Source organism: Gadus chalcogrammus, chromosome 7 (assembly GCF_026213295.1).
Source record: "Gadus chalcogrammus isolate NIFS_2021 chromosome 7, NIFS_Gcha_1.0, whole genome shotgun sequence".
Taxonomy (NCBI): Eukaryota; Metazoa; Chordata; class Actinopteri; order Gadiformes; family Gadidae; genus Gadus; species Gadus chalcogrammus.
In genome coordinates this window covers 7,339,341-7,351,893 of record NC_079418.1, presented here as the reverse complement: position 1 = coordinate 7,351,893, position 12,553 = coordinate 7,339,341, and the positions used below count along the sequence as shown (strand labels likewise).

Here is a 12,553-nt window from a genome sequence, read left to right as displayed (position 1 = left end):
CTTTAAAAAGACAGGCAGAGAAATTGCTGAGATGATTTGTGAGGTTCTGCAAGCCAGAGGCATACCATTAGAAGACTGTAGAGGGCAAGGGTACGACAATGGAGCCAATATGTCTGGAAAGGTTAAAGGAGTGCAGGCCAATATTTTAAACGCTAATCAATTTGCTTTGTACTCCCCGTGTGCTGCTCATACTCTCAATTTGGTGGGAGTACATGCAGCTCAGTCAAGCACTGAAGTGGCAGCATTTTTTGGCTTTGTTAATCGGCTTTACAACTTCTTCAGTCCTAGTCCAGAGCGATGGGCAATCCTCAAGCAAGAAACTGGATGCTCACTTCATCGTCCCTCGGACACTAGGTGGAGTGCAAAATTGCTGCCGTAAAAGCCGTGGCCACTCGTTTACCCTCTATTCTGGTGGCACTGGAACGTGTTGAAAGCACATGCAATCTGACAAGTGATGCCAAATCAGAGGTTAAAAGTTTAAAAACCTATTTCCACTCCTTTGATGCAGTGATTTTCCTTACTGTGTGGGTTAAAGTGCTACAGTCAATCGAACATCGCAACCTGATTCTTCAGACAAGTAATCTATCCCTGGAAATGCATGCAGCAAACATTAAAGCACTCCAGGAGGAAATGCAGGCTATGCGGGGTGAATGGGACTCTCTTCTTGCTGAGGCTTCGCTAGTAGCCCAAAGCATGGACATCCCCACCCAGTTTCAAAGTGAAGGGAAGCGGAAAAGGAAACGTATGCCTGATGAACAAGATGAAGATGCATTTGAAGACAATGCAGCAAACACATTCAGAAATCAGAACTTTTTTGTTGCAATGGATAGCATCATAAGTGCTTTGAGTTCGAGATTCACAACCACAGCGGGCATTTGTGAAACTTTTGGACCGATTCTGAAATTTGCTGATATGTCAGAAGAACAAACAAAAGTGTCATGCCGGACTCTTACAAGAGCATATCCAAAGGATCTCACAGCTGGATTCGAGGAGGAAGTTTTGCACCTGAAAAAAATACATCAGGCAACATTTCCTCAAGCCCTGTCACCTCTTCAGCTCCTTAATGCCATTTATAATCTCCAACTGCAGAGCATTTTTGGAGAAATCTGTATCGCATTGAGGATTTTCTGCACCCTACCCGTAAGTGTTGCTGGCGGAGAACGGGCTTTCAGCAAAATGAAGCTAGTCAAAAACCACCTGAGGTCCACCATGTCCCAATTCAGACTGAACGGTCTTGCTCTCCTCTCTATTGAAAGCCAATTGGCAAGAGCATTGGACTTTAAGGACCTTATCAGGGATTTTGCCAAGACCCGTCAGTGGGCATTTTCTGCGACTTGGTGATATGTTTGGGTATGGCCCTGGGGGGAGGCCTAATTTATTCCTGTTTCCATCCACTACTGTTCAACCTTTTAACAATCTCAAAATAAATGTGAGTGAATTATTTGAAGTTTCGTCTATTCTACTCGGGTATTTCTATGCACATAATTTAAAGATTCCATGAAAACTTGTAAATGGGAACCAACCTTCATTCTGGGGGGGGGGGGCCTTCCGGACTTCTTGTGTAGGGGCCCAGAATTTGGTGCTACGGCCCTGACTGTGTGCATGACACAATAATAACATTACATTTCTTCGCTGATTCATTCATTAACCTCTGATCTCAAATGATATGTTCTTCTTTCCCCTGCCATTTTATCCAAAGCTCTGACTACAACATTCTATTGCAAAACAAAGGTCCAAGTTTTAGTGAAGCTGAGGCATCGCAGTTTACACACACCTTCCTTTTGTGGTAGAAGTTGCTTTCGTCCAGCATCACAAATTCATTCCCTCTTCCAATTCTCTGCTTTCCCCTTCTTTCTCTCCTCTTGATTGCCCTCTGGCATACTTTTCAAAATTTGTAGCTCATCTTTGACAGCGTCCGACTGCTTCCTGCCACACCATCCTGAAGCATATCAATTTGCCTTAACTGCAGCCCCTGGGAAAACCTGTTAAAGAACAATATTAAATATTAAATAGAAATAGAAACATCTGAATACAAATGCATCCAGCACCAACAGCTAATATGCTATTTCATGACTATTTCATGCTAGTGCATGACGTGCCGGATGCAGAAATATTCTCGTTGTCTAGCATTGTTAGCATTGTAGCATCATAAGTGAGAGGTCTATCTACACATCCCTCGGCGACTTTAAGTGATAAAAAGTCAACACAGTGCCTAAAAAACATCAACGTCATTCAACAATCATTCAATTCAATTATGATATAAATTGTAGTCCATACCGTACAGCCATACTGCACACCTTACCTATAAATGTATTTCATCCAGCTGAATAGGGACAATTTGCTCCTCTCAAACAGTGACCCGCACCTGACTGACTTCCTCGTCGTTTTCCCTCTGTGTTTATTACGTCGGCACTGCCTACAGAAGACAACACATTTCTTCATGATAAATATATATCTTAATTAATGTTACTGAACTTGAATTTATAACATGACTTATCAGTTAACAAAGGAAGTCATCGATTAAAACCGTACCAAAAGAAGAATACTTACCACTGCAGTCCGTCAACGTTTGCGTTTTCCTTCAGTTTCATCCTCTTTTTGCAGAGTTTGCATTTTCTTTTGGCTTGAAGTAACTTCTTCTTTAGGAGCCATTTTATCAATTTTAATTTCTTTTTTAAAGTCTGTCTTCCCTCAATAAGACTGAGTACTTTGGCGTGCAGGGTCATGATAACTTTGCATCAAACCGTCTTCCTGTCTTGCACATGCGCAGTTCTTACACGTGTCTCGCTAAGAAGAACTTGGCAATGGAGGCTCAGAGGAAGAGCAAGCGTAAAAGGCAGCCTACAAGAGATCTTGGACGCGTGGAGAAAGCCATGGCAGAATGTAAGTACATGCTTTAAAGTTATTTCATTATTAATTGAGAGTGTAATAATTCGGTCACATTGCTTAGCTTCCTAAAATGAGCTAATTTGACATCGTACCACGTCTGTTCTATCACGTATTTTTTGGCCTTGCTAGCTAACCTTGTCACTAACCAATGGATTGCTAGCTGGCTAGATAGCCGACGTTGCAAGCAGATAAATTATCTGTCAAACACGAAAAATTAACTCTTAACTGGTCAAAAGACCGACGGTTCAACCATTTATCTAATGTTAAATTAGGCGATATGCCACGAAAATGTGGTCCAAGCTTTGAAATTGGACTTGTAAAGTTATTCTCTTAGCCACATTATTCTGTTAGACATGTTACCACATATCTTTGAATCGTTTTTGGAGTTGTTTTTAACTACTAGAAAACTCGAAGGCTGCTAATAGCACTGTTATAGTGCTATTACGGTAATACTTTTCTCCGGGTTTTTTTCTTTTCACTTTAGTCCATAGTTACTTACAGTATGTGTAATGTTAACAACTGAATCTCTGAAACATGTCTTATACACAATGGGCTTGTGGAACCATGACAAATGAGTTGATGAAGATTTTTCTCCAATCAAAATGACATATGATCATACATATTATTATTACATATTATAACATTAAAGACAATGGATAATGTCATTGCCCAAAGTGAATAAAACTCTTATTTCTTAACTATAGTATTAACTGTATATATTTTAAGGTATCCATCTCTCGGTCGTCCTCAGACGAGCTTCCATCGGAGTCTCCAATCCTCTCGGTTCTCCATACACCCGGCCAGCTCCGAAGAACTTTCAGCTCCCGCATCTTTCTTAAGCACGTCCACGTACGTTAGCGCGGAACGTCCTCGCGATCGATGCCCGCGCGTTGGTTCCCACAGGACCAGCCTGCTGGCCGGGAGCTCCCGATGTCTGTGGCAGTGGCCGGCCAGCTTCATCCTCCTGGATGCTACCTTCTGGTTGAGCCTTGGCAGCCGCCCGTACAGATCCTTGTTGGTAATGTGGGCATTCTGGTCTACATTCAGCACTGCTCGTAGCGTCCAGGTGTAGCACCCATCCAAGGACTTCTGCAGGGTGGGCGTCAGGGTCCAGCTTTCGCAGCCATACAGGAGGACGGACTCCACAGTGGCATGAAATAGGCTCAGCTTTATGCGACGGGGGAGATTTGAGTGCCACACGCTTGACATAACATTCAGGGCTCTCCACGCCATTGCCTTCCTGACCTTAAGGTCTTGTTCTGTGGAGTTTACCCAGGAACCCAGGTATTTGAAGTCATTGACCTCTTGCAAAGAGCTGCCTTCTGATGTTGTAATCGGCAGATGGTCTGTGCAGATGTTATAGGTGATTACCTTAGTCTTCTTTATGTTCAGTCTGAGGCCAACCTTAGCACATTCCACCTCTACTCTGTTCAGGAGTTCCTGTGCCTGCTCCACGCGGTCAGACACCAGGCAGATGTCATCTGCGTAGTCTAGGTCTGCCAGGGCTACAGCAGGGCTTCTTCTAGACTTCCTTGGTGTGATTGTGAAGCCCAGCTCCTGCTCCCGCCCGTTGATGGCTTTCCTGAGCGCGTAGTCAAGGGCTATGATAAAGAGGAAGGGGGCAAGAGTATCCCCCTGCTGCACCCCTGCCAGAATGTCGAACTCCTCGCTGATGCCATCTGGGGTTACCACCTTGGCTCTTGTGCCCTTGTACATGGCCTCTGTGGCCCGGAGTAGATTCGGGGGGACCCCGTAAGCTTTAAGGATTTTCAGCATCATGCTTCTGTTTATTGAGTCAAATGCTTTTTTGAAGTCAATGAAACATAGCACCGCTGTCAAATTGTTCCTCTTCACTTCCTCAATGATTCTCCTTAAGGCCAGGATCTGGCCTACGGTGGTCCTTCCCTTTCTGAAGCCATTTTGGTTGTCCCTCAGGTGTGGGTCAATGGCGTCCCTAATCCGGTTTAGTATCATGCGGTTGTACATCTTCGCTATGACACAGGTCAGGCTAATGCCACGATAATTGTCCGGCTTAGCCAGATCTCCAGACTTGGGCACCGGCAGTGGTGGGCAGAGTAGCTAAAAAATGTACTCAAGTAAAAGTACTGTTACTTTAAGATTATAATTACTCAAGTAGAAGTAAAAGTACTCGTAAAAATAATTACTCAAGTAAGAGTAAAAAAGTATGCAGTGAAAAGACTACTCAAGTACTCAAGAGTACAAGTACTGAGTTTCTCCGATTTCTTTTTTAAATAAACAGCAACACAAACGGTACAAAATAGACACCAACAAAATATAAAACAGCAAGGTTCAAATAAAGATAATGTAAATAACATCCTTTTAAATAAAATAAATAAGGTGTATAACCCTTGAACTAAAACAATAACAAATTAAATCTTTGTAAAATTAAATACATCAACCTTTAAATAACATTAAAATAAATTCGGTTTATCCAAAATTATATTAATTAAAACCAATACACGTATAACTGTTAACTAACATTATTAAAAAAGTACATCCATGGAATCAGCCGTTCAAAACCAGTCTGCATGAATCGTATGACAACTGGATGGCAGGGGATGCGGACAAGGAATACACCGCAGGGGAGAACATGAGAGCCCCAGCTCGCCGCATAGTAGCCTGGGTGCTGTAAGCATGGAATAAGCTGGATACGGAGTGGGTGAAAAACTGTGTGTGTGTGTGTGTGTGTGTGTGACCCGGCGCCCCCCGAAACGTTAACGGGCTACAGAGAATTCTCCCAACTCTCCCGATTACCACTCTGCGTGTGCGTGCGTGCCTGTGTGTGTGTGCAGGCGTTATTCAATTGCCTCTCGGTCGCTTGTACCCGCGATCTTGTCCTTTCGGTCATCACCCAACCCTCATTACCATAGGGGAGGATAGGAACGAAGATCGACCGGTAGATCGAGAGCTTTGCCTTGCGACTCAGCTCTCTTTTCGTAACAACGGTGTGGTAAAGCGAACGCAATACCGCCCCCGCTGCTCCGATTCTCCGGCCAATCTCACGCTCCATAGTACCCTAACTCGCGAACAAGACCCCGAGGTACTTGAACTCCTTCACTTGGGCTAAGGAATATTCACGTGATAAAAATAGATCTCGCATGTAATAAAAGAAAATATCTAAAAAAACAAAGTAACGACCGTCACGTAGCCAAATGGAACGGCGTAAAAGTACCGTTCTTTCTTCAAATATTTACTCAAGTAAAAGTAAAAGTATGTTGCAATAAAACTACTCCTAAAATTACAATTTATCCAAAAAGTTACTCAAGTATTTGTAACGGAGTAAATGTAGCGCGTTCCTACCCACCTCTGGGCACCGGGATGATATTAGAGAGGGACCATATATCGGGTTTGATGTTTTCTATCAGAGCCTGGTTGCAGATCTCCAGTATGATGTTATCGAGATCGCAGTGTTTAGGGACCTCTGGGGGGATACCGTCCGGCCCAGCACTTTTTCCTTGCTTCAGGGTGGACTTCACTGTGGCAAACTCCGTAGCTGTAAAGGGGCCATCGTCAATGTTGAGGTTTGTGAGGACTGCAGGTATCTCTTCCTCAGCTCCGTCCACTGTTGGGTGGGTGCCTAGGAGATCCCGGAAGTGGGTGAACCAGGAGGTCACTCTCTCCTCTGGGCTGCAGCCTGCTAGCTGTCCCTCTCTCGTCTTCTTGCGCCCACTCATCTCGTTTATGACCTTCCATGACTCCTTGTATCTCTGTTTGCCATGTTCTGCCTCCACCTTCTTCACCTTCTCCATCAATTCTTCCCCTTTGATCCTGTCGTAGGTGCTGAACAGCTGCTGTTTGGCGCTGTTCAGCTCCTCCCTACTCTCTGCGGTCCCCACTCTCTCAAAGCTTCTGCGTGCCTCTTCCACCAGTGTCCGCGCTCGCACAACCTCCGGGTGTTTGGACCTAGGAGAGGCTCTATGTCTCCCCTTTGTTGGCACCCATTTCCTGGTTGCCTCTTCGTTGGCGGATAGGAACCGCTCGTAGGCCGTTGGCTCCCCTTCCTCGGCCAGATGTAGGCGGGCTCTCACCTCCGCTGTGTATTTGGCCTGGAGTTCAGGGCTTCCCGCGAAGGCCTCCCAGTCGGGCCGGGCTCTCGGGGCGCTCTTGGGGACCCTTAGGCTCAGGCGCAGCCTCGTGGCGACCACACGGTGATCGGAGCCTACAGAATCGAACGTGCTGTAGGACTCTGCATTTAGGATGGACTTCCTCCACTTCCTCCTTACCAGTATGTAGTCCAGCTGACGTCGCATACTGCTGGCTCGGTCCTGGAATGTCCATCTCTTGCCCATTCTCTTACGGAACAAGGTGTTGGCGGCCAGTAGTTCATGTTCCGTAAGAAGGGCAGCTAGATGTTCTCCGTTGCGGTTGGTATTGGTGTGGTACGTGAACGGTGCGTCTTCCGGTCCGAGTCTCGCGTTGAAGTCCCCCAGGATTATGAGGAAGTTGTGAGCCGGCACATGGTGGATCGCTGTTCTTAGGTCATCGTAGAACTTTTCAACTTCCTCGATCGGTGCTACGTTGGTGGGAGAGTATACACTCATGACCGTTGTTACTGGGTTCCCCTCGAAATCGGCACTAAGGATCCTGTTGGTGTGCGGGTGCACCCTACGGAGGGCCTTTCGTGCTCGGGGGTTCACCATGAGTCCCACGCCACCCGTTGCTGCCTGGGCATCATTACGCCATGCAGATGAGGTGATGAACGTGCGTCCCCCCACTCTGCGATAGTTAATTGTCTGGTCTGTGTGTACTCTCCTATGCTCCTGGACTGCCAGGATCTCCACTCCCCTATCCTCGGCACAGTGCGCTAGTTCTTCCAACCTCGCCTCTTCCCTCACTGTGTTTGCGTTGTAGGTTGCCATAATAAGTGGCCTTCTACAGCGCAAGAGTGCATTGGACATTGGGCTGTGGTCAGACTGAACCCTCCCTCCCCGTTGGAGAGGGTTTGGGGTCCAGTCGTCATAGTGTCCCCCCGGAGGAGGACCAGCACCACCGTCTGCTGCGTGGCTCCTGCGGACTCCCGCCGCTGGAAGTATAGGATTATCGATGTCTTGTGTCTCCATGGAAGCTATACATTGCACATTATTAAAGACTGTGGGGCGCAGCTCCTCACAGCCCTACTCTGGCCGTTTCAGGCTTAATGCCTTCGTCCGCCCTTGCTGCACACCTTCAGGTGGTATACGGTGCGGAGCCAGGCGCGAGCAACGCCTGTGGTTTTTGTTCGGAGTGACCTTCTCCTAGATGGGTGGCCTACCATGGCAGAGCCCCATCTGCTCACTATTTACCCATAGCTGGGACAGTGGTTGACAGGTGCCAGGGCGTGTCCGCATGCTGGCGGGCCTGCACACCGTGTCACTGGGGCCCACTGCTGCTCCGAGATCTCCACCAGTTTAGCCTGAAACCGCAAGGTACCAGTTACCGTGTGTGGCCACGAGGAGGCACTGTAGGAGTCTTGGCGGTAGAGAGGCTGTGTATCAGCAGGAGGAGACTTACGCACTCGGCTCCTCTTTTCACCCCCTGCAAAGAGGGCTAGCCGACGGCAGTAGCTGAAAGCAGAGAGTAGCAAGCAGGGGCAGCATACAGCATGCACTAACTACAAGCACTACTACTCCAGTACTACTGCACTGACGCATCATACACGCCCTGTGCAAGCACTCACAAGCACTATCCATACAATTTTCAAATTAACCAAAACGTCACTCTGTATGCATTCATCAAGATCTTTCATACAGTTTTGAGCCCCTTACACCAACCATGCTTTCTGTACTCCAAAATGTTACAGTGCCATCAGATTCGAGTCAGCTGGAAAGATCTGAATAGCACAGTAGCCAAACTGCGGCAGAGGAAGCAGGTAATTGTTTTTATTTTATTTTAAATGTTAAGCATACTTAAAATATATACTCAGATTCAATTGACTGTGAAATGTATAAAAGTATCAAATATAATTGCTTAATGGACATGTAGTTGAGATTATACTTAGATCATTAACACATCATGCACTTGACATGGTTCCTCCAACTATGGACAAAATAAATCACACCATGGTGCCTTGTGATCTCATTTTGATAAGTTATGTGACAACACTAACTTTCATTTAACACTTTGTTGGGACATTGCCTACGTTTGTGATGTGTGAACATATAGTGGATTAAAGAGTTCCAGAGCAGAAAGAGAAGCCCCCAGTTATCTCCTATGTTGGGGGATTTTTCCTCTGTGCTTTACCACACCTGCATTGCTGGTAGAGGTCAGGTTAGCCAAACAGTGGTGTAGCAGACAGGCAGTTTTCTTTTTGGTCTAACATGCTGCTGCTAAAGTGTGACCACAACTGGAGCTCAATTTGACATATTTGACCTAAAACCATTACATATATTGAGTATACTTTTGCCAACACTATTACTAATTGCCTTTTCTTTCTCCTCTTGAAGCTGTAGTGTGCTGCAGTGATGGGTCTGACTTTGAGTCAGACACAGTACACCAGCCTACTAAAAGAGTAGCAGCTCAAGGTAAGGTTGTGTAGTCACATTGCATTACATTTCCATTTTATGTCCTGCTGTCACTGTTTTTGATTATGTGCTATTAATGACAGGGGGAAACCAGAATGTAATTAGTTGATGTCTTTACATGTCATTACAGGTTCTTCAGTAGCTCCAACAGCTATTTCATCTTTGAAGCGCAGCAAACAAGAAAACGTTGTCTGGAAGCTAAAGCTGGAGAATGCAAAAGAAAAAATTAAGTCCTTGGAGAATGAAAGGGACTTCTTAAGGAACCAACTGTCTGAGGGTAATCGATAATGAAAAATTATTTGAATAAACCAGCATTAGGATTTATTGGCATCTGATGGTTTTAAGGCAAAAAAACACACAACAACCCCTACAGATTTTCTCATCTACAATTGCTTGCAGAGTCCACATGTCTTTGCTGAAGTAAACAATTGCATCACGAGTAACAGTCATTTGGCATCAAAACATTTAAATAACCATACCATATAAGACAGGCACCGCCAAATGGCGGGCCTTGGCCGGACCCAGACACCACACCATCCTTCAGTCCCGATCAAAAACCCTGAGAGGACAGGCTACTGCCTACTTCTCTCACTGAACAAGAAGAGACAGTGGAGGGGTGGGATTGAGGAGGAAAAACGTTAAATGTGTTCAGGTTGTTTATTGGGGGCCAAGCATTGAATTTGTATCCCTTCTTATTTAACCCTAACCCTCTTTTTTTATTCAACCATTGAAGTCCATGGGAGCCCATAGAACTGTATGTTGAAAAGTAATGAAATTTGGTACACTGGTAGACGGTTGTGCAAGGAGGCCATGGCGTGAATTTCATGTTGATTGGCCAAAAGGTAGCACTTTAGCTAACAGGAGGAGGCAGTATATGATGCCAAAGGTGTGCTGCAGAGACCTCATTGTTTACTGTATATTGTATGGCCTGAACAGCCAGGAACTCGCAGATCTTTTCATCCATTATTATTAATTATACACTTGATACATTTGGGCATAATGTAAAATACTTTTAAGTTTCACTTTTGACTTGTGATGGCAGCTAACAAGTGATGGTCACAGCTAAGGGCTGCATGGCAGTTTAGAAAAAATAGATCGTTTTGGTCTTGCAGCCTCTATTTTCATTAAGGTGGAAGCATCTGATTGTTTGTCTTTTCTATGCCATCCCAAAAATCTAAATCACTCTACCCTAAAGTGGGGGAGCCCAGGTGTACATTTAAGTATAAGTATAACGCTAGAATGATTGGGAGTGAGTGATAATTTCACACCCCTATTGGTAACACTAGTAACGTGCTTATCGTCTTGCTTGTTTCAGCTTTGGCGCTTGCAAATAAAGAGGACCAAGTGACGGCAGCGCCCTCCTTGCACGAAAAGAGTATTGAAAAATCCTCTTCCTCCTCCACCTCCTCCTCATCCTCCTCCGACAGTTCCTCCTCTTCCTCATCATCTTCTTCAGAAAGAGGGAAGAAGAAGAAGAAGAAGAAGAAGAAGAAGAAGAAGAAGAAGAAGAAGAGGAACAACAGCAACAACAAAAAAGACAGCAAGAAAAAAAAAGGGAAGAAAGGAAACAAAAAGAACACCAAGATAGGAAAGAGAGGTACGTTGGCAACCAGGGGATAAGGCGGGGCATCTGTGGTGTACTACAGTTATCACCTTTGAAATGCCTAACCCAGTCTTTGTTCCAACTTCCAACAAATATTACTGACCACTGTATAAAAAGGAAAAGCCTGCCTACAAATGCTATGGTATGGATCAATCAGCTGGTTGATCAGCTGGTCCCAAGTCTGCTTATAATATCAAAGCCACGTCTGAACATGGCTTTCAAATAACACTTAACGATATAATTGACTTATTCTACCACTTATCTAAACTATACAGTGCTTCCACTTTACTCTCTAGTTGTGCTCATTTGATTTATAATAACCTACTGTTAAGAGAACAGATAATACTACTCGAATAAACAGTACACTCACAGTACTCTTGATACTACTGGAAATTTAATGATAATTATTATTATATCTCTGTACACTATATAACACTAATACAAGAATAGTATTAATACTAGTAAACCCCTAACCAACTGCACCATCATCCTGACAAAATACTACTGTTAATTACAGTTAACACATGTTTATAATTTTCTTTGTTTCAGTCCTCACCCCAGAAGAGTCCATGGATCGCTACAGGCGCGTCTTTGTAGCAGTGAAAAAGGGCATGACAAAAACTGAGGCATACGTCAAAGTCGGGGTTGACCGAAAAACGGTAGCAGCAACGGTCGCCATTTCGGAGCTACACACTGTTGACAAAGACCTGTATGACCAGCTGATGGCATCAATGCCCAAGGGAGAGACACTTTATCTTTTTTTGGCAAAATGTAACCTAGAAATTTTTGGCAGGAACCTTCAGGATAAGGTGAATGAAAAAAAAAAGCAACGGGGAACTTTTGCAAATTGGACAACGGGCATAGTAAAGAAGAGAGCAGGTTTTTGTTTTGTTTTTAGGGTGCCTTTTTTTTGTTCCATTTTAAAATGCCCTTTTTTTTGGTTGATTTGTTCAGTGACATCGAGAAATGCCTTGTTAAAAGTGCAGCCTTTGTTTTTGTTCCAATTTAAAATGCCTCTTTTTGTTTCTGTTTGTGTTTTAAATTGTTAATATTTTCTGTGTTACCCCGTTATTATGTTATTATTATGTTATAAATGTTTAACTTAAGTGTCTGTAGTTCCCTCATTGTCATCAACAGTGGTTTGGCGTTTTATAACTAACCCTAAAGTGCTTCACTGCTGGTAAACAAATGATTCAAAAAGCTTCACTACTGGTAAACGAATGGTTGAAGAAGCTTAACTACTGGTGAACGAATGGTTCGCGAAAGAGTAACAACTCAGTATGATGCATTACTTTACATGAAGGTACACAAAAAGCATCACTACTGGTAAACGAATGGTTGAAAAAGCTTCGCTACTGGTAAACGAATGGTTGAAAAAGCTTAACTACTGGTGAACGAATGGTTCGCGAAAGAGTAACAGCTCAGTATGATGCACTACTTTACATGAAGGTACACAAAAAGCTTCACTACTGTTAAACGAATGATTAAAAAAGCTTCGCTACTGGTAAACGAATGGTTGAAAAAGCTTAACTACTGGTGA

At 44.3% G+C, this 12,553-nt stretch overlaps 2 protein-coding genes across 2 annotated transcripts in view; one reads left to right on the top strand and one right to left on the bottom strand.

Annotated features, from left to right (window-relative positions):
- Positions 1 to 6,206: 6,206 nt before the first annotated feature.
- On the bottom strand, positions 6,207 to 7,970 carry LOC130385936 (uncharacterized). Its single transcript, XM_056594723.1, has one exon. The coding sequence runs from the start codon at positions 7,968 to 7,970 to the stop codon at positions 6,207 to 6,209; it is 1,764 nt and encodes a 587-aa protein (XP_056450698.1).
- A 77-nt stretch (positions 7,971 to 8,047) lies between these two features.
- The window catches only part of LOC130385935 (ADP-ribosylation factor-like protein 6-interacting protein 4), a 7,408-nt gene continuing 2,902 nt past the window's right edge, over positions 8,048 to 12,553 (top strand). The window contains exons 1-5 of the mRNA XM_056594722.1: positions 8,048 to 8,090; positions 9,333 to 9,410; positions 9,541 to 9,687; positions 10,726 to 11,007; positions 11,563 to 11,993. Of these exons, the coding sequence (XP_056450697.1) occupies positions 8,048 to 8,090; positions 9,333 to 9,410; positions 9,541 to 9,687; positions 10,726 to 11,007; positions 11,563 to 11,993 (981 nt within the window). The remainder of the gene's footprint in view (positions 8,091 to 9,332; positions 9,411 to 9,540; positions 9,688 to 10,725; positions 11,008 to 11,562; positions 11,994 to 12,553) is intronic.